The 22,999-nt window shown below is 40.3% G+C and overlaps 1 protein-coding gene across 1 annotated transcript in view; it reads right to left on the bottom strand.

The window, feature by feature from the left end:
- Positions 1-22,999, bottom strand: part of LOC121582250 (protein kinase C-binding protein NELL1-like) — a 604,927-nt gene that overhangs the window by 21,185 nt on the left and 560,743 nt on the right. The window contains exons 16-17 of the mRNA XM_041897923.1: positions 7,363-7,503; positions 162-355 (exon numbers count right to left, since the gene is read on the bottom strand). Coding sequence (XP_041753857.1) covers positions 162-355; positions 7,363-7,503 — 335 coding nt within the window. The remainder of the gene's footprint in view (positions 1-161; positions 356-7,362; positions 7,504-22,999) is intronic.

Below are 22,999 nucleotides of genomic sequence, written 5' to 3'. Positions count from 1 at the left end.
GTGTGTGTGTGTGTGTGTGTGTGTGTGTGTGTGTGGTGTGTGTTAGCCCTATAGCTTGCAGGAGCAGAATGTGTTTGTGTGTGTGTGTGTGTGTGTGTGTGTGCGTGTGTGTGTGTGTGTGTGTGTGTGTTTGTGTGTGTGTGTGTGTGTGTTAGCTCTACCTTGCAGGAGCAGAGGGTGCAGCGGTCCAGGCTGAGGTTCCACTCCTGTCCGTTGTGTTTGAGGCCCTCCTCATGAAGACAGTCTCCACTGCAGGCCGGTCCAGATGTGCACATACAGTCAAAGCCACCTGGAAGGTTCACACACACACTGTCGTTCCAGCATGTGTGTGTCTGCGTGGCGCACTCGTCAACGTCTGAAACAGAGAATAGCTGTTTTACCAATCAAAAACAAGAATGTGTGACTTTCTTCACTACACCATTTTCACCTCTCTACTTTATCTCTTACCTGTTCTTCCAGTGTTTAGTTTAGTTTATTAGGATCCTCATTGGCTGTTGCAAATGCAACAGGAGTGTGCCCAGAGACAGAGCATATCAACATGAATAAAACCCTGCAACAATATAACAATGTACGGAATGCCCCTGAAATCTTGAAAAAATAAAAATAAAATAGAAAATAGTTTTTTTACCACCTTAACTTTTAATTGCATTTTACCCAGTGACATCAGTGTTATCTGGGAGGCAGAGAGAGAGAAAAATGGTACGTTTCAAATGGCACCCTATTCCCTATATAGTGCACAACTTTTGATCTGAGCCTCAAAGGTAGTGCACTATATTGGGGATTGGGTAGCATGCACCCAGAGATACACCCAGAGTATGGTGAGGAGACTCGGTAGCCACGCCACAGATCAGGATACACTTAGAGAGTTCCACCTCAAGTAACAGCGCTGAATACACACACTAATTGGTGAAAAAAGTTCTGACTGGAATTTATGGTAAGTGTGACACATTATTTACATAAATTAAACGAAATTGCCGTCAGGGAGAGACATATACTGTAAAAAAATGTAATTGTGTTTCAACTAATTATTATTAAGTAACTGGTTCCACAGCCTTTTTTTGTTTACTACATTTTTCTGTCAAAGTGTTACCTGAATTGAAATGTTTTAGTTGGCCCAAACTTAGCTCCAATTTAAAATGACGTGTTTGCTCAACTTATCTCATATGTTAATTCAACTAGAAATTATTATTTAGCTCCAACTTGAGAACTTAGGAAAAAATCAGTTAATTTTAAATGTGTTTGCTCAACTTGTCTCACACAGTATTCAGACCCCTTGACTTTTTCAACATTTTGTTACGTTACAGCCTTATTCTAAAATTTATTAAATAAAAAAATGTAATCATCAACCTACACACAATACCCCATAATGACAAAGCGAAAACAGGTTTTTAGACATTTTGGCAAATCTATGAAAAGCTAAGACTCTCATGAACACACACACGTGTAACATGTTTTGCTCTATAACGCGCACAAGCTACACAAGAGTCGTTAGAAGCTAAGGGGCTATTCTACATACAGTGAGGGAAAAAGGTATTTGATCCCCTGCTGATTTTGTACGTTTGCCCACTGACAAAGACATGATCAGTCTATAATTTTAATGGTAGGTTTATTTGAACAGTGAGAGACAGAATAACAACAAAAAAATCCAGAAAAACGCATGTCAAAAATGTTATAAATTGATTTGCATTTTTAATAAGGGAAATATGTATTTGACCCCTCTGCAAAACATGACTTAGTACTTTTTTGTAAAAAAAAAAGCATCTTTTTTTTATTTTTTATTTATGTTTTTTTTGGGGGTGGATCAGCTTAATATTGCAGAGAGATTGTATCTTCTATCAATGTAATTGTGTGCATCACTTCCAATCCCCCATATTTTCTATATATACAGTGGGGGAAAAAAGTATTTAGTCAGCCACCAATTGTGCAAGTTATCCCACTGAAAAAGATGAGAGAGGCCTGTAATTTTCATCATAGGTACACGTCAACTATGACTGACAAAATGAGAATTATTTTTCCAGAAAATCACATTGTAGGATTTTTTATGAATTTATTTGCAAATTATGGTGGAAAATAAGTATTTGGTCAATAACAAAAGTTTCTCAATACTTTGTTATATACCCTTTGTTGGCAATGACACAGGTCAAACGTTTTCTGTAAGTCTTCACAAGGTTTTCACACACTGTTGCTGGTATTTTGGCCCATTCCTCCATGCAGATCTCCTCTAGAGCAGTGATGTTTTGGGGCTGTCGCTGGGCAACACGGACTTTCAACTCCCTCCAAAGATTTTCTATGGGGTTGAGATCTGGAGACTGGCTAGATCACTCCAGGACCTTGAAATGCTTCTTACGAAGCCACTCCTTCGTTGCCCGGGCAGTGTGTTTAGGATCATTGTCATGCTGAAAGATCCAGCCACATTTCATCTTCAATGCCCTTGCTGATGGAAGGAGGTTTTCACTCAAAATCTCACGATACATGGCCCCATTCTTTCTTTCCTTTACACGGATCAGTCGTCCTGGTCCCTTTGCAGAAAAACAGCCCCAAAGCATGATGTTTCCACCCCCATGCTTCACAGTAGGTATGGTGTTCTTTGGATGCAACTCAGCATTCTTTGTCCTCCACACACGACGAGTTGAGTTTTTACCAAGAAGTTCTATTTTGGTTTCATCTGACCATATGACATTCTCCCAATCCTCTTCTTGATCATCCAAATGCACTCTAGCAAACTTCAGACGGGCCTGGACATGTACTGGCTTAAGCAGGGGGACACGTCTGGCACTGCAGGATTTGAGTCCCTGGCGGCGTAGTGTGTTACTGATGGTAGGCTTTGTTACTTTGGTCCCAGCTCTCTGCAGGTCATTCACTAGGTCCCCCCATGTGGTTCTGGGATTTTTGCTCACCGTTCTTGTGATCATTTTGACCCCACGGGGTGAGATCTTGCGTGGAGCCCCAGATCGAGGGAGATTATCAGTGGTCTTGTATGTCTTCCATTTCCTAATAATTGCTCCCACAGTTGATTTCTTCAAACCAAGCTACAATTTTGTTTCTGGTGTCCTTTGACAGCTCTTTGGTCTTGTCCATAGTGGAGTTTGGAGTGTGACTGTTTGAGGTTGTGGACAGGTGTCTTTTATACTGATAACAAGTTCAAACAGGTGCCATTAATACAGGTAACGAGTGGAGGACAGAGGAGCCTCTTAAAGAAGAAGTTACAGGTCTGTGAGAGCCAGAAATCTTGCTTGTTTGTAGGTGACCAAATACTTATTTTCCACCATAATTTGCAAATAAATTCATAAAAAATCCTACAACGTGTTTTTCTGGATATTTTTTCTAAATTTGTCTGTCATAGTTGATGTGTACCTATGATTAAAATTACAGGCCTCTCTCATCTTTTTAAGTGGGAGAACTTGCACAATTGGTGGCTGACTAAATACTTTTTTCCCCCACTGTATATATATATATATATATATATTTTTTGCTCGTGAACTTCTTCTACTCTCAACCTCTCCGTTCATTTTCATGATGTCCATCCGGTTTGCTTCTATATGCCATATATTTCTAACTGTGCTCTTTCCCAAAAGCTCCCAACATACAACCTATATACTTATTATGGACACAGTATGCTTACATTATTAGCTATCTTTGTTATTATTTGTTGTTATTTGTTTTTAGCCCCATCCTTCAACTCTATTCAATACCTCTCATCTATCTCTTAACACCATCCATATAGGATTTCTATTTGCCATATATATTTCAACCGTACTGTGATGTTTTACAAAAGTTCTGAACCTTTCTATTCTCATTGCTTCTACAGATTGTGAATTAAAAATAAACATTTTTGCTAAAAGTATTATTATATTATTGATCGATTGACTATGACTTTTCAGATCACCCAGTAATGTTATCTGCAAGGTTAGCTCCAGGTAAATATTGCAATCCTTTAGCCATTCCTGAACCTGTGTCCAAAAACAAGCTACAAATAGACAGAACCCAAACAAATGATCTAATGATTCTGTCTCTTCACAGCAAAATATGCAGAGCTGGGAAGATTGTATCCCCCATATAAATAACATTCTATTGGTAGCAATAATTTTATATAATAATTTAAATTGAAAGATTCTAATTTTTGAATCCGGTGTCATTTTGCGTGTCAGTTCATAAACACTATGCCATGGGATCGGTAGGTCAAAGATCTCTTCCCAACTATTTTGCAATCTATATGGGACGGCTGTCAATCCTTTGGTCCTTAAGTGAAACTGATATACTTTTTTATTTATCACAGTTTTCCTTAACCAATTATGTTCTTTAATGCAAGGCCGACAGACAAGTTCCTTACTTTCTCCCCTTCCACTTTCCTCTTCCACTTATGCGGTAAGGCTGCAATTATTTGGTTGTAATTTTGGGTACAGCAGACATTTCCATATGTTTTTGTTAGCTGCATGTGCGACATAACTCCACCAGTCCTACCAATGATATCATTTACGAAGATTATACCTTTTTTAAACATTCTGTCAAAAAATACAGTTTTTTTGTCAATTAGTATATTTGAATTTAACCACAATATTTGTTGCATTATTTGTTCTATCGTTTCTGGAGGATTAAATTGAAATTGCAACCAACTTTCTATGGCTTGTTTTAGAAATAGTGATATTTGGGAGATTATTTCCTTTTCAAATAACTGCAAATGAGTTGTTGTAATCTGAATAAAGGGAAAAAGGCCTTTCTTGAACATTGGGTGAGACAATCTTAAAAATTTGCTTGAGAACCAGTTCGGATTTAAGTATAACTTTTGTATGACTGAAGCTTTTAGTGATAGGTCTAATGCTTTAATATTTAATAATTTCTGTCCTCCGAATTCATAGTCATTATATAAATATGCCCTTTAAATTTTGTCTGGCTTGCCGTTCCAAATAAAATTGAATATTTTTTTCTCATATAATTTAAAAAACTGTGAGAGACAGAATAACAACAAATAAATCCAGAAAAACGCATGTCAAAAATGTTATAAATTGATTTGCATTTTAATGAGGGAAATACGTTTTTGACCCCTCTGCAAAACATGACTTAGTACTTGGTGGCAAAACCCTTGTTGGCAATCACAGAGGTCAGACGTTTCTTGTAGTTGGCCACCAGGTTTGCACACATCTCAGGAGGGATTTTGTCCTACTCCTCTTTGCAGATCTTCTCCAAGTCATTAAGGTTTCGAGGCTGACGTTTGGCAACTCGAACCTTCAGCTCCCTCCACAGATTTTCTATGGGATTAAGGTCTGGAGACTGGATAGGCCACTCCAGGACCTTAATGTGCTTCTTCTTGAGCCACTCCTTTGTTGCCTTGGCCGTGTGTTTTGGGTCATTGTCATGCTGGAATACCCATCCACGACCCATTTTCAATGCCCTGGCTGAGGGAAGGAGGTTCTCACCCAAGATTTGACAATACATGGCCCCGTCAATCGTCCCTTTGATGTGGTGAAGTTGTCCTGTCCCCTTAGCAGAAAAACACCCCCAAAGCATAATGTTTCCACCTCCATGTTTGACGGTGGGGATGGTGTTCTTGGGGTCATAGGCAGCATTCCTCCTCCTCCAAACACGCCGAGTTGAGTTGATGCCAAGGAGCTCGATTTTGGTCTCATCTGACCACAACACTTTCACCCAGTTCTCCTCTGAATCATTCAGATGTTCATTGGCAAACTTCAGACGGGCCTGTATATGTGCTTTCTTGAACATGAGGACCTTGCGGGCACTGCAGGATTTCAGTCCTTCACGGCGTAGTGTGTTACCAATTGTTTTCTTGGTGACTATGATCCCAGCTGCCTTGAGATCATTGACAATATCCTCCCGTGTAGTTCTGGGCTGATTCCTCACCGTTCTCATGATCATTGTAACTCCACAAGGTGAGATCTTGCATGGAGCCTCAGGCCGAGGGAGACTGACAGTTATTTTGTGTTTCTTCCATTTGCGAATAATCGCACCAACTGTTGTCACCTTCTCACCAAGCTGCTTGGAAATGGTCTTGTAGCCCATTCCAGCCTATTGTAGGTCTACAATCTTGTCCGTGACATCCTTGGAGACCTCTTTGGTCTTGGCCATGGTGGAGAGTTTGGAATCTGATTGATTGATTGCTTTTGTGGACAGGTGTCTTTTATACAGGGAACAAACTGAGATTAGGAGCACTCCCTTTAAGAGAGTGTGCTCCTAATCTCAGCTCGTTACCTGTATAAAAGACACCTGGGAGCCAGAAATCTTTCTGATTGAGAGGGGGTCAAATACTTATTTCCCTCATTAAAATGCAAATCAATTTATAACATTTTTGACATGCACTTTTCTGGATTTTTTTGTTGTTATTATGTCTCTCACTGTTCAAATAAACCTACCATAAAAATTATAGACTGATCATTTCTTTGTCAGTGGGCAAACGTACAAAATCAGCAGGGGATCAAATACTTTTTTCCCTCACTGTATATATATATATATATAAAGTAACACGAGGAATAAGTCACGAATAGAGAAGAGTCTGTTGCAACAATGCAAGTAGAATGGGATGTTTGAGCATGGTACCTCTACATGGGCAATGGGTACAGTACATTCTCAGAGTGTATAATATGACTCAACAGTCACTGTCCTCTGCTATTCATTTCAGAAATAGAGAATGGACATTGGGATATTTCCTGTGCCTATGATAGAGTTTACCCTACTCCCTACTGTATCTATATGGGTGATGCATACTGTTTATCTCAAACAGTAAGAAACTAAGTTCCCCCCTCAGGAAAAATAAAGTTATTCTAATATAATCTAAAGAGATATTCTGCACTAATACATTTCAGAGATAGAGAAATTAAGCTATAGATAGTGACATTCTCCTGTGTATTCCTGACCATTGTATCTCTGCATGATCGATGCATCGCTACATCCTGAGGTATAGGGAGAAATCGTGCTCTTCTCACAGTAACTGAGATTGGGATTACATGTGATTCACTACGTCAGCTGCTGTTATGCACTAAACAGTATTTGATATTGATTTCTATATACATGAATGTTGTATGTTGTACTGTCATTGATTGTTACTCCGTGTCTACTATTTATATATTTGTTTATGATTGCTGTCCTCATGATGTGCAAATCTAATTCCATTAATTAATTAATTCATTCATTCATTCAGACTACACAACAAAAGGCTGCAACATGCAGCAGAAAAAAAAGCTGCAAAGCCATGTTAACAGCCCCCTTCCCCTCCCCTGTAATATGTGACATTTAGCTTTTATCCAAAGCGACTTACAGCCTTACCAACTGAGCTACAGAAGACCAAGATGGACAGGAGCAGTAGAGATGGAGACGACCAACAGAGGTGGAATACAATGACTGCATACTAACCGATGCAGGAGCTCCCGTCGATCAGGTAGGAGCCATTGTCATGGAAACCGTTCCTGCACTCACAGTGGTACCAGCCCGGCAGGTTGACACAGCAGGAGTGATTGTGGCACTGGATCAGGCCCTCCGCACACTCGTCAATGTCTGGGGGAAACACACAGTATATCAGATGCCATCAACATAATTTTTCACAAAGATCCTATGAATTACCTAATCTACTGTATATGTAATTCTATAACATTTACACTTTAGGCAATCCCAACTGTCTCCTGATTGTTACAATCAGTGGTGACCCGTCATTCAGGGCTGGTAGGGCAGAGCCTGTTTTGAGCCCCACCTGTTTAGCTAAAGACAAAAACATTGTTGGGTTGCCTGTTTTGCATGTCATTTTGGCATTAATACGTGTCACATATCAGTTTGCAAACAATGTTAAAAAAATATAATTGAGTTAATAAAGCCGCACACAAACATGGTCTCTTTTTTGCTTTCTTGAGTAAGGCAGCTCCAAAATGCACGTGTTTAGCCTAGCTCAGTGCTTTCTGTGGTGGGGCAGCCGTAGGAAAATAAGGAGCGTAGGGGTTGGTAATGTTCTCTAGTTACGCCGTGATTGGCTCAGTGTTCTGTCACTCATGGGGACACTACATCACCGCAAAATGTACGGGGAAACTCGAAAATTCAAGCCCCTTGGGTGCTGCCATATATTTATATTAGAAGTGCCCATCCAAGAAGGCGCAAGGTCTTTGGCCACAGATAAAATGACGTCAAATCACATTATATCTACCGTAGCTTTGATCGGACTGATCATGTCAACATCATACTTTCATAATCTTAGCTAGCAAGTTAGACAAGCAGTCATCATCATGAATCAAGTCGACAATCTACTGGCAAATCCTTTTCAATCCTAGTCATATGAAGAGAAATTATAGATAAAACGTATCGGTGCTTATCGGACATTGGACATAAACATTACAGTTGGAAATCGCAAATTCAACAATGAGTGGTTTGGAAGGAATCAGTGGCTAACTGCAAGCGTTGCAAAGCAATCACTAGCCTGCTATTCAGTGGAGTGGTTGTGTGGTCCAAGTCTGGGTTATGGGTCTCTTTTCCAAGCTTAAAAGGATAAACATTCACATGCAACACCATGTGCCAGAAAAGTTTGAATACATTTGTCATGCTGTCAATCCAGCATGACTTCAAGACAATTGGGAACTCGGAAAAAAACGAGCTCCGACTGGGAAAATACGTTTTAACGGTCATCCATCTCGGAATTGCAAGTCAGGAACTCAGGCCTCTTTCTAGAGCACCGACCTGAAGATCACGGACGTCATGATTCGACCTTGTTCTTTTCCCGAGTTCCCAGTTGTCTTGAAAGCACCATAAATCCATACAATGCCAGACTTTGATGACAAAGTTTGATGACAAAATTTGCCTACAAGAAGGACCGCCATGCCACCTTCCTGTTCAAGTGAGCACAGCACAACAAGGTGAGTCCAAAAATGTATTGTATGCTGCTGCATACAGTGGTTTGCGAAAGTATTCACCCCCCTTGGCATTTTTCCTATTTTGTTGCCTTACAACCTGGAATTAAAATGGATTTTTTGGGGGTTTGTAAAATTTGATTTGCACTTTGAAGATGGAAAATATTTATTTTTGTGAAACAAACAAGAAATAAGACAAAAAAACTGAACTTGAGCTAGCATAACTATTCAGCCCCCCAAAGTCAATACTTTGTAGAGCCACCTTTTGCAGTAAATACAGCTTCAAGTCTCTTGGGGTATGTCTCTATAAGCTTGGCACATCTAGCCACTGGGATTTTTAACCATTCTTCAAGGCAAAACTGCTCCAGCTCCTCCAAGTTGGATGGGTTCCGCTGGTGTACAGCAATCTTTAGGTCATACCACAGATTCTCAATTGAGGTCTGGGCTTTGACTAGGCCATTCCAAGACATTTAAATGTTTCCCCTTAAACCAATTGAGTGTTGCTTTAGCAGTATGCTTAGGGTCATTGTCCTGCTGGAAGATGAACCTCCGTCCCAGTCTCAAATCTCTGGAAGACTGAAACAGGTTTTCCTCAAGAATTTCCCTGTATTTAGCGTGATCCATCATTCCTTCAATTCTGACCAGTTTCCCTGCCAATGAAAAACATCCCCACAGCATGATGCTGCCACCACCATGCTTCACTCTGGGGATGGTGTTCTCGGAGTGATGAGATGTGTTGGGTTTGCGCCAGACATAGCGTTTTCCTTGATGGCCAAAAAGCTAAATTTTTGTCTCATCTGAACAGAGTACCTTCTTCCATATGTTTGGGGAGTCTCCCACATGACTTTTGGTGAACACCAAACGTGTTTGCTTATTTTTTTCTTTAAGCAATGGCTTTTTTCTGGCCACTCTTCCGTAAAGCCCAGCTCTGTGGAGTGTATGGCTTAAAGTGGTCCTATGGACAGATACTCCAATCTCCGCTAAGGAGCTTTGCAGCTCCTTCAGGGTTATCTTTGGTCTCTTTGTTGCCTCTCTGATTAATGCCCTCATTGTCTGTTCCATGGGTTTTGGTGGGTGGCCCTCTCTTGGCAGGTTTGATGTGGTGCCATATTCTTTCCATTTTTAATAATGGATTTAATGGTGCTCCGTGGGATGTTCAAAGTTTCTGATATTTTTTATAACCCAACCCTGATCTGTACTTATTCACAACTTTGTCCCTGACCTGTTTGGAGAGCTCCTTGATCTTCATGGTGCCGTTTGCTTGGTGGTGTTGCAGACTCTGGGGCCTTTCAGAACAGGTGTATATATACTTAGATCATGTGACACTTAGATTGCACACAGGTGGCCTTTATTTAACTAATTATGTGACGTCTGAAGGTAATTGGTTGCACCAGATCTTATTTAGGGGCTTCATAGCAAAGGGTGTGAATAAATATGCACGCACCACTTTTCCGAATTTTTTTAAACAATAGATTTTCTTCATTTCACTTTTTTGGGACTATTTTGTGTATGTCCATTACATGAAATCCAAATAAAAATCCATTTAAATTACACGTTGCAATGCAACATAATAGAAAAACGCCAAGGGGTATGAATACTTTTGCAAGGCATTGTAAATTATGTAATATGCCAGGGAGATATGTATACTGTAGCTAAGAAAGTAATACTAAGTGTATGTTGTATAGTAAGCTGTTAGTAGCCCATGTGCCTCACCCTAATAATTTGGTCCCTTTCCTCCTCATAACTTAGCTTACTGTTCTGACTTGGTGGTGCACATGTAGCCTATAGCCTGTTTTAGAGTAATGTCATCATTTAATATTTGAAGAGCTTTCATTGTCTGCTTATATGCCCCCTTTATTTATCCTACGGTTCTGAGTTGGTGTATAGGGAGAATACCGTAAGTACGGCCCATGTTCTGAATTCTGTCGCTGTACATTTCAAAAGTGCTGAACAAATAGTTATATTGACTATGTCCGTCCATTAATGTCTTAATTGAAATTACAGATTGCCTCTTATCCGCTCGTCGTTCCCTTATGCCATAGTTTGTACATCTCAATTGTCAGTAGAAACAACATTTGTTCAAACAAGTCAGCCATATCAGATATGTTTTTTAAAAAGGGTGTACATGAGGCTGAATGAACTGTTTCGCTGCCAGACAAGGCTAGACCCAGCTCTGCTGTGAGGGTGTATGCGGCTGAGAATGACTGGCTGGCTGGCAACAAGCATATCGCCTGTCCTGTTTGAGCTACAGTCATGACATTTTGTACATCTATGCATCTCCTCATGGGTAACCTAACGTAGCAGATGTAAAAGAAACACCTGAAACTAGATCCCCAACATACTGGTTTTGACGAGAAGAAAAATAACTGTCAGGGGAGGTTCTCTTTCTGCACTTTTAACCAATCCAGTAAATGTGGAGGAGGAGTTAAGATGGAACGTCGCCTTGTTAACTACCAAAAGCAGAAGTCACATCACAGGCTCTCTTCCATTTCCCCTGAAAACCGGAACATCCGGTTGTTGGGGACTTGGCAGAGGCTATCTCATGAGCAACAACTTTCCCAGCTTGGCCCATTACATTCTCCGCAAATTATACTTTTTGTCCCCCACCAAACTTTGAACAAGAATATCTCCTTTCCCTTTTGAGCTGGAGTCATGAAATATTTTCTCTCTGTCATTAATCCAGGCAACACACATTTGAATAATTGTCACTAATTGGCCCAAGGGTGGGCGCTGGATCATTTGTGGAAAACAATTATTTCCACAACACTACGATCATGTCACCTCAAGAGCTTCATTAAGGGTATGAATAGACCGGAAACATACACACGCTCACACTTTATCACACAACATCTCTCTCTCTGTCTCTCAATATTAATATCCTTACAGGGAAAAAGATCATCTCTACATTACCGTGTTATGATGAGCGTTATGAGAAAAAAATGAAACATAATATACTTCTAGGGTGATTACCATACAGACAGCATCGTCATGGTACAATATGTGTGCCGGGTGTGTGTACACAGGAGTACGCATAGGGAAATCACTATGCTACACAGCTTTGAGTGATTCTGATCCGATCTTTGACTGAATATGAACAAATCAAACAGGAGGTAGATGTAGCCATACAACACACGGCATAATTATTGAAATGTTATGGTCGCACAGCCTATTACAAGACAGAATGAGTTATTCGAACAGAAAGGCTGTCATATCTAATGATTTTAAAGCAGTTATCAAAGGGCAACTATGAGTATCTGCGATTCAAAATATAAAATATTGTTAGGCTTGTAATAAATGTGTCGATTTGTATTTATTTTTTAAACAGAAAAAGTTACAATAAGTTTTATATGCATTTACTGTACAAGTCTAATCCTTTCGAGTTAAGTGATATTCATGCATCTTTACAAAATATAGCATAAGTTCTACAGCATAACATAAGTGATTATTTTCTTGATTTGTTTTTATTTTATTTATTGAACTTGTATTTAATCAGGAGAGCCCATTGAGATAAGGGTCTCATTTTCAATGGTGACCTGAGGATAACAAAAACACAAACATTGCAAAAATAATTAACAAATAATTATAACACAGGTAAAAAAATTGTTTTTACTACAATTGTTGACCACAATACATTTTTACATTTAATCAAAACAAATACAATTCTCATTTAACAAATTCAACAGACTCCTAAACTGCGCTAGCGACACCAGGAATCAAGACGCAGGTTATTCCAAAAATGAGGGGCATTAAAACTGAAGGCAGATTTACCTAATTCGAAACCACGAGAGTTAACCAACCCTCTGAATGGGATTGGGAACTCATGGATTGGTAACTCATGTTTTTATATTTCAACAACAAAGTTAGGTAAGTCGGAAGCTTGTGTAGTAGAGCTTTGTAAACAGAAAGGGAATAGTGAAGTGATCTACGGGACTTTAATGAGGACCGGCCAAACTTTTGATACAGGATGCAGTTATTCGTATTAAAACGAATTACCTGTGATAAAGTGAAGAGCACTATGGTAGACGGCATCCAACGGTTTAAGAGTAGTGGCTGCTGCATTCTGGTAAATTGTGTTACCATAGTCAATAACTGTCAGGAACGTTGACTGTACAATCTGCTTCTTGCTGTTTAGGGAGAGGCAAGATCTATAAAAAAAAAGCCCACTTTAACCACTGGTGGGAATAGACCTACAGTACCATTCAAAAGTTTGGACACACCTACTCTTTCAAGGTTTGTCTTTATTTTTTACTATTTTTTACATTGTAGATGTCACGGTTAACTAAGCCAGAACCCAGAAGCAGACCAGGACAAGGTACGTTGAGACAAAGGTGAGTGTTTATTAATAGATTCCGAGTGAGGCTGAATAATCCAGGGAACAGAGCGGGTGGCGTGGATGGGTTGTTGAGGGTGCAGTGGTTGGTCCGGTACTGGCTCGGCAGCCGCCGACCATCAGGCAGAGGTTGGGTGAAGGTTCCGGGTGAGAGATGTTCATGGCTAACGATCCGGCAGGAACTGGATGTTGGGCCAGAGCCTAAGAAGGGTGATGATCAGGAAACCAGAGCGCTCCCCGGAGCGTTCCCGAACCCTCGGGAAACTGGAGATTACGAGCAGGAACACTAGTCACCAGACAGGACCCGACTCAGACAGCCGGGATCGTCACAGTAGAATAATAGTGAAGACATCAAAACTATGAAATAACACATATGGAATCATGTAGTAACCAACATTTTTTTAAACAAATCAGTATATAGTTTATATTTGACATTTTTCAAGTAGCCACCTTTGCCTTGATGACAGCTTTGCACACTCTTGGCATTCTCTCAACCACCTTCACCTGGAATGCTTTTCCAACAGCCTTGAAGGAGTTCCCACATACAGTGGGGAGAACAAGTATTTGATACACTGCCGATTTTGCAGGTTTTCCTACTTACAAAGCATGTAGAGGTCTGTAATTTTTATCATACGTACACTTCAACTGTGAGAGACGGAATGTAAAACAAAAATCCAGAAAATCACATTGTATGATTTTTAAGTAATTCATTTGCATTTTATTGCATGACATAAGTATTTGATACATCAGAAAAGCAGAACTTATTATTTGGTACAGAAACCTTTGTTTGCAATTACAGAGATCATATGTTTCCTGTAGGTCTTGACCAGGTTTGCACACACTGCAGCAGGGATTTTGGCCCGCTCCTCCATACAGACCTTCTCCAGATCCTTCCGGTTTCGGGGCTGTCGCTGGGCAATACGGACTTTCAGCTCCCTCCAAAGATTTTCTATTGGGTTCAGGTCTGGAGACTGGCTAGGCCACTCCAGGACCTTGAGGTGCTTCTTACGGAGCGACTCCTTAGTTGCCCTGGCTGTGTGTTTTTCGGGTCGTTGTCATGCTGGAAGACCCAGCCACGACCCATCTTCAATGCTCTTTCTGAGGGAAGGAGGTTGTTGGCCAAGATCTCGCAATACATGGCCCCATCCATCCTCCCCTCAATACGGTGCAGTCGTCCTGTCCCATTTGCAGAAAAGCATCCCCAAAGAATGATGTTTCCACCTTCATGCTTCACGGTTGGGATGGTGTTCTTGGGGTTGTACTCATCCTTCTTCTTCCTCCAAACACGGCGAGTGGAGTTTAGACTAAAAAGCTCTATTTTTGTCTCATCAGACCACATGACCTTCTCCCATTCCTCCTCTGGATCATCCAGATGGTCATTGGCAAACTTCAGACGGGCCTGGACATGCGCTGGCTTGAGCAGGGGGACCATGCGTGCGCTGCAGGATTTTAATCCATGACGGCGTAGTGTGTTACTAATGGTTTTCTTTGAGACTGTGGTCCCAGCTCTCTTCAGGTCATTGACCAGGTCCGGCCGTGTAGTTCTGGGCTGATCCCTCACCTTCTTCATGATCATTGATGCCCCACGAGGTGAGATCTTGCATGGAGCCCCAGACCGAGGGTGATTGACCGTCATCTTGAACTTCTTCCATTTTCTAATAATTGCACCAACAGTTGTTGCCTTCTCACCAAGCTGCTTGCCTATTGTCCTGTAGCCCATCCCAGCCTTGTGCAGGTCTACAATTTTTATCCCTGATGTCCTTACACAGCTGTCTGGTCTTGGCCATTGTGGAGAGGTTGGAGTCTGTTTGATTGAGTGTGTGGACAGGTGTCTTTTATACAGGTAACGAGTTCAAACAGGTGCAGTTAATACAGGTAATGAGTGGAGAACAGGAGGGCTTCTTAAAGAAAGACTAACAGGTCTGTGAGAGCCGGAATTCTTACTGGTTGGTAGGTGATCAAATACTTATGTCATGCAATAAAATGCAAATTAATTACTTACAAATCATACAATGTGATTTTCTGGATTTTGTTTTAGATTCAGTCTCTCACAGTTGAAGTGTACTTATGATAAAAATTACAGACCTCTACATGCTTTGTAAGTAGGAAAACCTACAAAATCGTCAGTGTATCAAATACTTGTTCTCCCCACTGTATGCTGAGCACTTGTTGGCTGCTTTTCCTTCACTCTGCAGTTCGACTCAAACCATCTCAATTGGGTTGAGGTCGGGTGATTGTGGAGGCCAGGTCATCTGATGCAGCACCCCATCACTCTCCTTCTTGGTCAAATAGCCCTTACACAGCCTGGAGGTGTGTTGGGTCATTGTCCTGTTGAAAAACAAATGATAGTCCCAGTAAGCCCAAACCAGATGGGATGGCATATCGCTGCAGAATGCTGTGGTAGCCATGCTGGTTAAGTGTGCCTTGAATTCTAAATAAATCACAGACAGTGTCACCAGCAAAGCACCCCCACACCATAACACCTCCTCCTACATGCTTAACGTTGGGAACTACATATGCGGAGACCATCCGTTCACCCACACAGCGTCTCACAAAGTCACAGCGGTTGGAACCAAAAATCTCAAATTTGGACTCCAGCCCAAAGTACAGATTTCCACCGGTATAATGTCCATTGCTCGTGTTTCTTGGCCAAAGCAGGTCTCTTCTTATCATTGGTGTCCTTTAGTAGTGGTTTCTTTGCAGCAATTAGACCATGAAGGCCTTATTCACACAGTTGATGTTGAGATGTGTCTGTTACTTGAACTCTGTGAAGCATTTATTTGGGCTGCAATTTCTGAGGCTGGTAACTCTAATGAACTTATCCTCTGCAGCAGAGGTAACTCTGGGTCTTCCATTCCTGTGGTGGTCCTCATGAGAGATAGTTTCATCATTGCGCTTGATGGGTTTTGCGACTGCACTTGAAGAAACGTTCAAAGTTCTTGAAATGTTCCGTATTGATGTCTTAAATTAATGATGGACTGTCATTTCTCTTTGCTTATTTGAGCTGTTCTTTCCATAATATGGACTTGGTCTTTTACCAAATAGGGCTATCTTCTGTATACCCCCCCTACCTTGTCACAACACAACTGATTGGCACAAACGCATTAAGAAGGAAAGACATTCCACAAATTAACTTTTAAGAAGGCACACCTGATCATTGAAATTCATTCCAGGTGGCCACCTCATGAAGCTGGTTGAGAGAATGCCAAGAGTGTGCAAAGCTGTCATCAAGGCAAAGGGTGGCTATTTGAAGAATCTCAAATATAAAATATATTTCGATTTGTTTAACACTTTTTTGGTTACTACATGATTCCATATGTGTTATTTCATAGTTTTGATGTCTTCACTATTATTCTACAATGTAAACATTTTTTTAAATAAAGAAAACCCCTTGAATGAGTATGTGTCCAAACTTTTGACTGGTAGTGTATATGGATAGGGCTCAATGTATATGTTTCTTACAGAAAATTACGAAAAGCAAATGTATAACCATGGTAGCAAATGAAAGGGAAAGGTTTGGAGATAATGGGGAAATTAGACCAAAAGGTGAGTACACAATAGTTCACCTGACAAGACTGAATCCAACCATTACACTGTTGATTTTAATTTTAATTTTATATTTACTGTACTTTCGCCACATTTGTTGATAAAGAAATCTAAAAATACTCTGGATACATTCAGTAACATAAAACTATTCCTGGAAAATGTGGGGTAGGTGCAGCATAAGACAAAAAAGTTACAATGTTTTGAGTGAGAGGACTAACTGGTGTCTCCAAGTGGCCACACACCTCTCCAGTTCCTGAGCAATTGTAATGCACTTTTATGACTCAAAGAAGAGTCTTCAACTATAAGGGATGGACAGAAATGTACCTAATGGGTACCTGGAGGAAAATGGGGGAGGGTCATGCTCTTTCAATTTCAGTCAAGGGAAGGGTTTAGTATTTTTTAAATCTAGTCCAGGGGAGGAACATGTAATTTGTAATGGATGAAATTGCAATATTTCTCAGTGTTTTAGAATTACTTGCTTAAAAGGCTATATATCGATGTGTGCCTGATGCTGCCTCTCATCTCTGATTCTCTGCTGGGCGTACAATATCAAGTGTGCCTATAGGCTATTTAGTGTGGTCTCAATCAAATGTAGGCTATAGACCACAAAGTTATATTTCTAAGATAGCTGCTGGGATGGTGTAAATAAAACTAGGCTGCATTACACACTGCCAGGGATGTAGTGCTGCTGAAGTGCGGTGGAGTGGCACTCCCTCGCTTTTTTCAATTTGAGAATACACGGAGTTGCTAAATATATTTGTGGAAAATTAATTCTGATCAATTCTAAATAAAATATATTTAATTACCACAAAAAATTCCATGAAAACGATAGAATAACAAACTGAATAAATATGTAGGCTATTGCAGCTTATAGGTAAATAGTGTTTTGTTCCTTCTTCTCTCTCTTTGGCGGTGGTGTGAATTATGAATAACTGTGGTTGTGTGTGCAGAGGCCTGTCGGTCCGAGGCTTGACCACTTTGAGCGGGCCAAATCCGACATAACAAGAACAGCCACAGACAGAAAACTCTACCAGGGGTTGCTAAAACGGCTGTCCTCAAAACAGTTTGTTATGGACTTGGGGCTCATATAGACCTAAGAAACACTTGAACTCGCCTTACTCTCTGAGTTCTTACCTTACAGAAATGTACCACCTCCATTGCGTATGCAAACAAACTGATCCACCGCATGAACCTTATCATCACACCAACGAGATCTAGGATCCAAATTCACTGCATACCTGCCTTGATGTTCATAAAACTCCATAGGATCCCTCTTGCGCAGTGGAACCCAGAACGACGTGACCACTTGTTTACCTCCTCAGCCACGATTTGAAGGGCGCTCAAATCGCTTAAAATAGTCCTCATCAAGATCTGTTGCCTAGTCCTACTCATCACTTATTATTACAAATAGAAGATTATCACTTCTCACAATGGTGCTCGTTTAGTAAAGTTAGATCAAAGCAGAATCAATATCTCGCAAGATCACAATGATTAATTACTATTTTACATAACAGAAATTGATATAATAGTATAAAGGCTAGCCTACCGTAGCATAGTAGGCCTATAATATGTTCAACCAAAAACACCTCCTCAGTCATTTAACAGTGCGTGCAACTAGGCAGGATATATGCTTTGATTAAAACAAAATAGGCAGACAAAGGCTAATAGTTTAACACCATCTCCTTTAATTTGCCCATGAAACAGTAATTCAAGAATATCTAAATGCATATTCCCATGAAACTGATTGAGATCAAATGATTGGCATGCAGTTTGGACATTTAACAGGTCATTTTTTCAAATTAGGTATGTCTAATTTGGTGTTTGAGGGTGCTAGAAATATAAATGTTTCTTCTGACAATATGTGTGGGCTTAGGAAGACGTTGCAATTGGAGGATGCATTTTATGCATATGCCTATTCTACAATGATATTCAATAGGCTACACCTGTTGGTACAAACTTGATTGAGAAATTATAAGAGAGCAGGAAGATGAGAAGGAGGACCGGAGGTCAACTTTGATAGCTTGCTACTACTATACTGAACAAAAATATAAATGCAACATGTAATGTCTTGGTCCCATGTTTCATGAGCTGAAATAAAAAATCCCAGAAATGTCCAATACGCACAAAATCCTTATTTTATTTCTCTCAAATTTTGTGCACAAATTTGTTTACATCCCTGTTAGTGAGCATTTCTCCTTTGCCAAGATAATCCATCCACCTGACATGTGTGGCATATCAAGAAGCTGATTAAATAGCATGATCATTACACAGGTGCACCATTTGCTGGGGACAATAAAAGGCCACTCTAAAATGTGCAGTTTTGTCACAGATGTCTCAAGTTTTGAGGGAGCGTGCAATTGGCATGCTGACTGCAGGAATGTCCACCAGAGCTGTAGCCAGATAATTTAATGTTAATTTCTCTACCATAAGCTGCTCCCAATGTCGTTTTTGAGAATTTGGCAGTCCAGCCACCCGGACAGCTGATGAAGCTGTGGAGTATTTCTGTCTGTAATAAAGTCTTTTTGTGGGGAAAACTCATTCTGATTGGCTGGACCTGGCTACCCAGTGGGCGGGCCTGGCTCCCAAGTGGGTGGGCCTATGCCCTCCCAGGCCTTTCCATGGTTGCGCCCCTGCCTAGTCATGTGAAATCCATAGGTTAGGCCCAAATGAATTTATTTCAATTGACTGATTTCCTTATATGAACTGTAACTCAGTAAAATTTTTGAAATTGTTGCATGTTGCATGTATATGTTTGTTCAGTATATAATTTATTTTAATAAAAACAACATGTTTCTTGTCCATGATGTATTTATCAGAGTTATTGACCTAACAATGAGCCAGATTTGAGTAATTTACATTGTGGTGCTGAAACTTGAAGCAATCAATCAATCTGAAATGGACTGCTCATGGTGCTGAAAGTAGGCAAATTTAAGTAGGCATAATTCATTTCAACATCTTCATTTTAATTAGACTTTACTAACAACAAGAGGGCTTGGTTGTGAAGAAAAATAAATTGTGTTGTTTCTTTGACATTCAGTGGCTAAGCTACAACCTTCTATAGCCGAGGAGGGAAACAATGATTTTACTTGGGAAGTAATCTAATTCTGTCACTATTAAGCTATTCACTTTATGTAAAATAGAAGATGTTTAAACCCAGACAGCTTTTAGGGAAACATTTAAAGCCTTCTCTCATTGAGTTAAAGAAGAGGAGTAGCCAGCAGTTAAAGCTTACATTTTTCTGTGTCGGTAGGTCTACTGTCTGGCATGGAAAGTTTGGCCTAACTTTTTAAAGTACCATGCTCAGACTCCTAATGATGTCTCAGAATTAATTATTTGCAAACAAGACACACTGATTTTGCATTAGATAAATATAAGATGTAACACGTAGGCCTATCTCTCTGTCCATTAGTCTGTAATTTTGGTAATGTGTGTGGTATTAAAAATTATTCTGCTAATATGTAAAATGACGTTGAATTGCATGAAATGTTTATATAAGACTTTTTTCTCTGACCTGCAAATACGACAATAGATTCAGTCAATGCTTTTACTATAAACTAGATCTTTCCACCCCTACTTTTGTCCACAGTGGTCTGTGAACCCACAACCTTCTTGCCCGCAGCCTTGTGCTCTATCAAAATTCCTGCGTTGCCATGTAATGCTTACAGGATGAAATACAGTTTCTAAAATGGCATATCTAAGGATCTGGTCTGCCCAAGAAGTGAGGGAAAATGCTAAGGACGTTCTCTGCTATCCAATTGATATTTTAATTATTATTTTGAGTATAGTGGAGGGTCATTGTTATTTTTTTTTCAAGCATTCAGGGAGGGTTTAGGTCAAATATATTTTGCTGAAGGGAGGGCCATCCATTTTCATTTCAGACAGGTCCAATTTTCTCCATGTAACTCTTATTATAAATAACGTTCACTCCCTATGGTACTTTTTTTTTTTTAGCTCTCCTAGCAGTGCCACTGAGGAACTAGAGGAAGCACACTTGTAGTTGTTTCGTTTGGAACACAACCCTGGATCCCCGCCATCACACAATTACTGTTGTTTACGCAATCAAAAATGGTCCATTATAAATCACAATCTGGGTCAGGTGGGCATGATTTGATAACTTGTTATATTGCTTACATGACTAGCTAAGTTATAAAATATTATCTTATAGTGTTAGGCTTTGACAAGGCAATTCAGAGAAACAGATCGTAATTTGGTGCGCATAGAAAGGAGTCGTGAGCGCAAGTTTCTTAACAATAAACATAGGCTCATTCTGTTCAGAACAACCCAGGGTATGACGACATGTAATCTTGCAACTGTACATCAAACATAGTGGTCATAAACGTTGACAATGTATATGCGTTTTATGATTTGGAGATTAAGTGCACATTTGGACTCACAGGTGTTTGACTTGCTTGTATGACTTCAAAGTGGTATTTATTATAATCCTCAACGTCTTTCAAAATACATCGAGTCATCTTAGTTTACAGTGACAACAATCAGACAATCTTTGTAGTGACTGGGTGTATTGATACACCATCCAAAGTGTAATTAATAACTTCACCATGCTCAAAGGGATATTCAGTGTCTGCTTTCTTTAATTTTACTACCAATAGGTGCCCTTCTTTGCGCTGTATTGGAAAACCTCCCTGGTCTTAGTGGTTGAATCTGTGCTTGAAATTCACTACTCGACTTTGAGACCTTACAGATAATTGTAAATGTTGGGTACAGAGATGGGGTAATCATTAAATAAATAATGTTAACCACTATTATTGCACACAGAGTGAGTCCAACCTATGTGACTTGGCAAGCAAATGATTACTCCTAAACGTATTTAGGCTTATTGACTCAAGACATTTCAGCTTTTAATTTATAAATGTGTAAAAATGTCTAAAACAAAATTCCCCTTTGACATTGTGGGGTATTGTGTGTAGATCATTGGCACAAAATCTCAATTTAATCCATTTTAAATTCAGGCTGTAACACAACATAATGTGGAAAAAGTCCAGGGGTGTGAATACTTCCGTTACGTAGGGGGAGGCCGCTTTCCAGATCTTAGGGATTACACCAGAAAATATTGTCAAGTTAAAAATATAGGTCAATGGCTCTGCAATAAGTAGGGCAGAGAGCTGCAGTAAGAACGGATCAAGTGAATCAGACCCTTTTTTTTTACATCAATCTTTAGCAAAGCACTTAGGACATAAAATGGTTGAAATGAAAATAAAGTATGTACGAGTCTGTTAGTGCATCATTCTCTACAATCTGTTCTGAGGTAACTAAATGACTCCTGTTCTGAGGTAACTAGATGAATTTCCCATGCTGCACTCACAGAACAAACATGCAGATGGAAAGGTGGAGAGGGAACACAAACCTTCCAAAATACCTGAAGGTTTGGTCGGCGAGGCATGTGAAACGAAAGTGTTTGTTGATGGAAAATAATATAAAAGTCTTACTGACAGTGGATCACAGGTCACATGTGTTTCGGAGACCTTCTACCACACCCACCTAAGTCACTATCAACTGACCCCCTTGAATACAATTATTAGCATTGATGGTACTGCCGGGCAGAGTGTGCCATGCATGGGTTACATCGAAATAGCCATTCAACTACCCGAAGAGCTGTGTGAGACTGAGGAAACCTTCAATATCTTAGCTCTTGTCTGCCTTGATCATCAGTACTCCAAGCGGGTGCCTATGATTGTAGCAACACATTTGCTGAAGCGTGTTGTTAGGTCATGTAGAGATGTTACACGTGACAGTGCTGTTGACCAACTCACTATTTGCAAAGACTTTGCCCATGTTGTCACGCTCTGGCTCCGGGACTTTGTATGTTGAGCCAGGGTGTGTTCGTTTCGTTGTGTTCTGTTTGGTTGGGTTGTCTATGTGGTTGTTTCCTTGTTTGGTCGTGTGACTCCCAATCAGTGGTAACGAGTGTCAGCTGTCGGCTCGTTATCTCTGATTGGGAGCCATATTTAAACTGTGTGTTTTCACCTTGTGTTTGTGGGTTTTTGTTCCTTGTCAGTCATTGTCACTGTGGACTTTACGATCGTGTTTTGTTTTGTTTCGTGTACTTTACCAATTAAAGTAATGTTCGCTCAACGCGCTGCGCTTTGGTCCACTCCCTCATTAGACGATCGTGACAGAAAAACCCACCATCAAAGGACCAAGCAGCGTGTCCAGGAATCGGCAGCCTGGATGTGGGAGCAGCGTCGGAGGGACGAGAGGCACCCCCAAGAAATTTTTAGGGGGGGCACAGGGCATGGACGACGGGGCTGACGGAGGCAGAGAAGGG

This window comes from Coregonus clupeaformis, chromosome 15, assembly GCF_020615455.1.
Source record: "Coregonus clupeaformis isolate EN_2021a chromosome 15, ASM2061545v1, whole genome shotgun sequence".
Taxonomy (NCBI): domain Eukaryota; kingdom Metazoa; phylum Chordata; class Actinopteri; order Salmoniformes; family Salmonidae; genus Coregonus; species Coregonus clupeaformis.
This window is presented reverse-complemented; position numbering and strand designations above follow the sequence as displayed.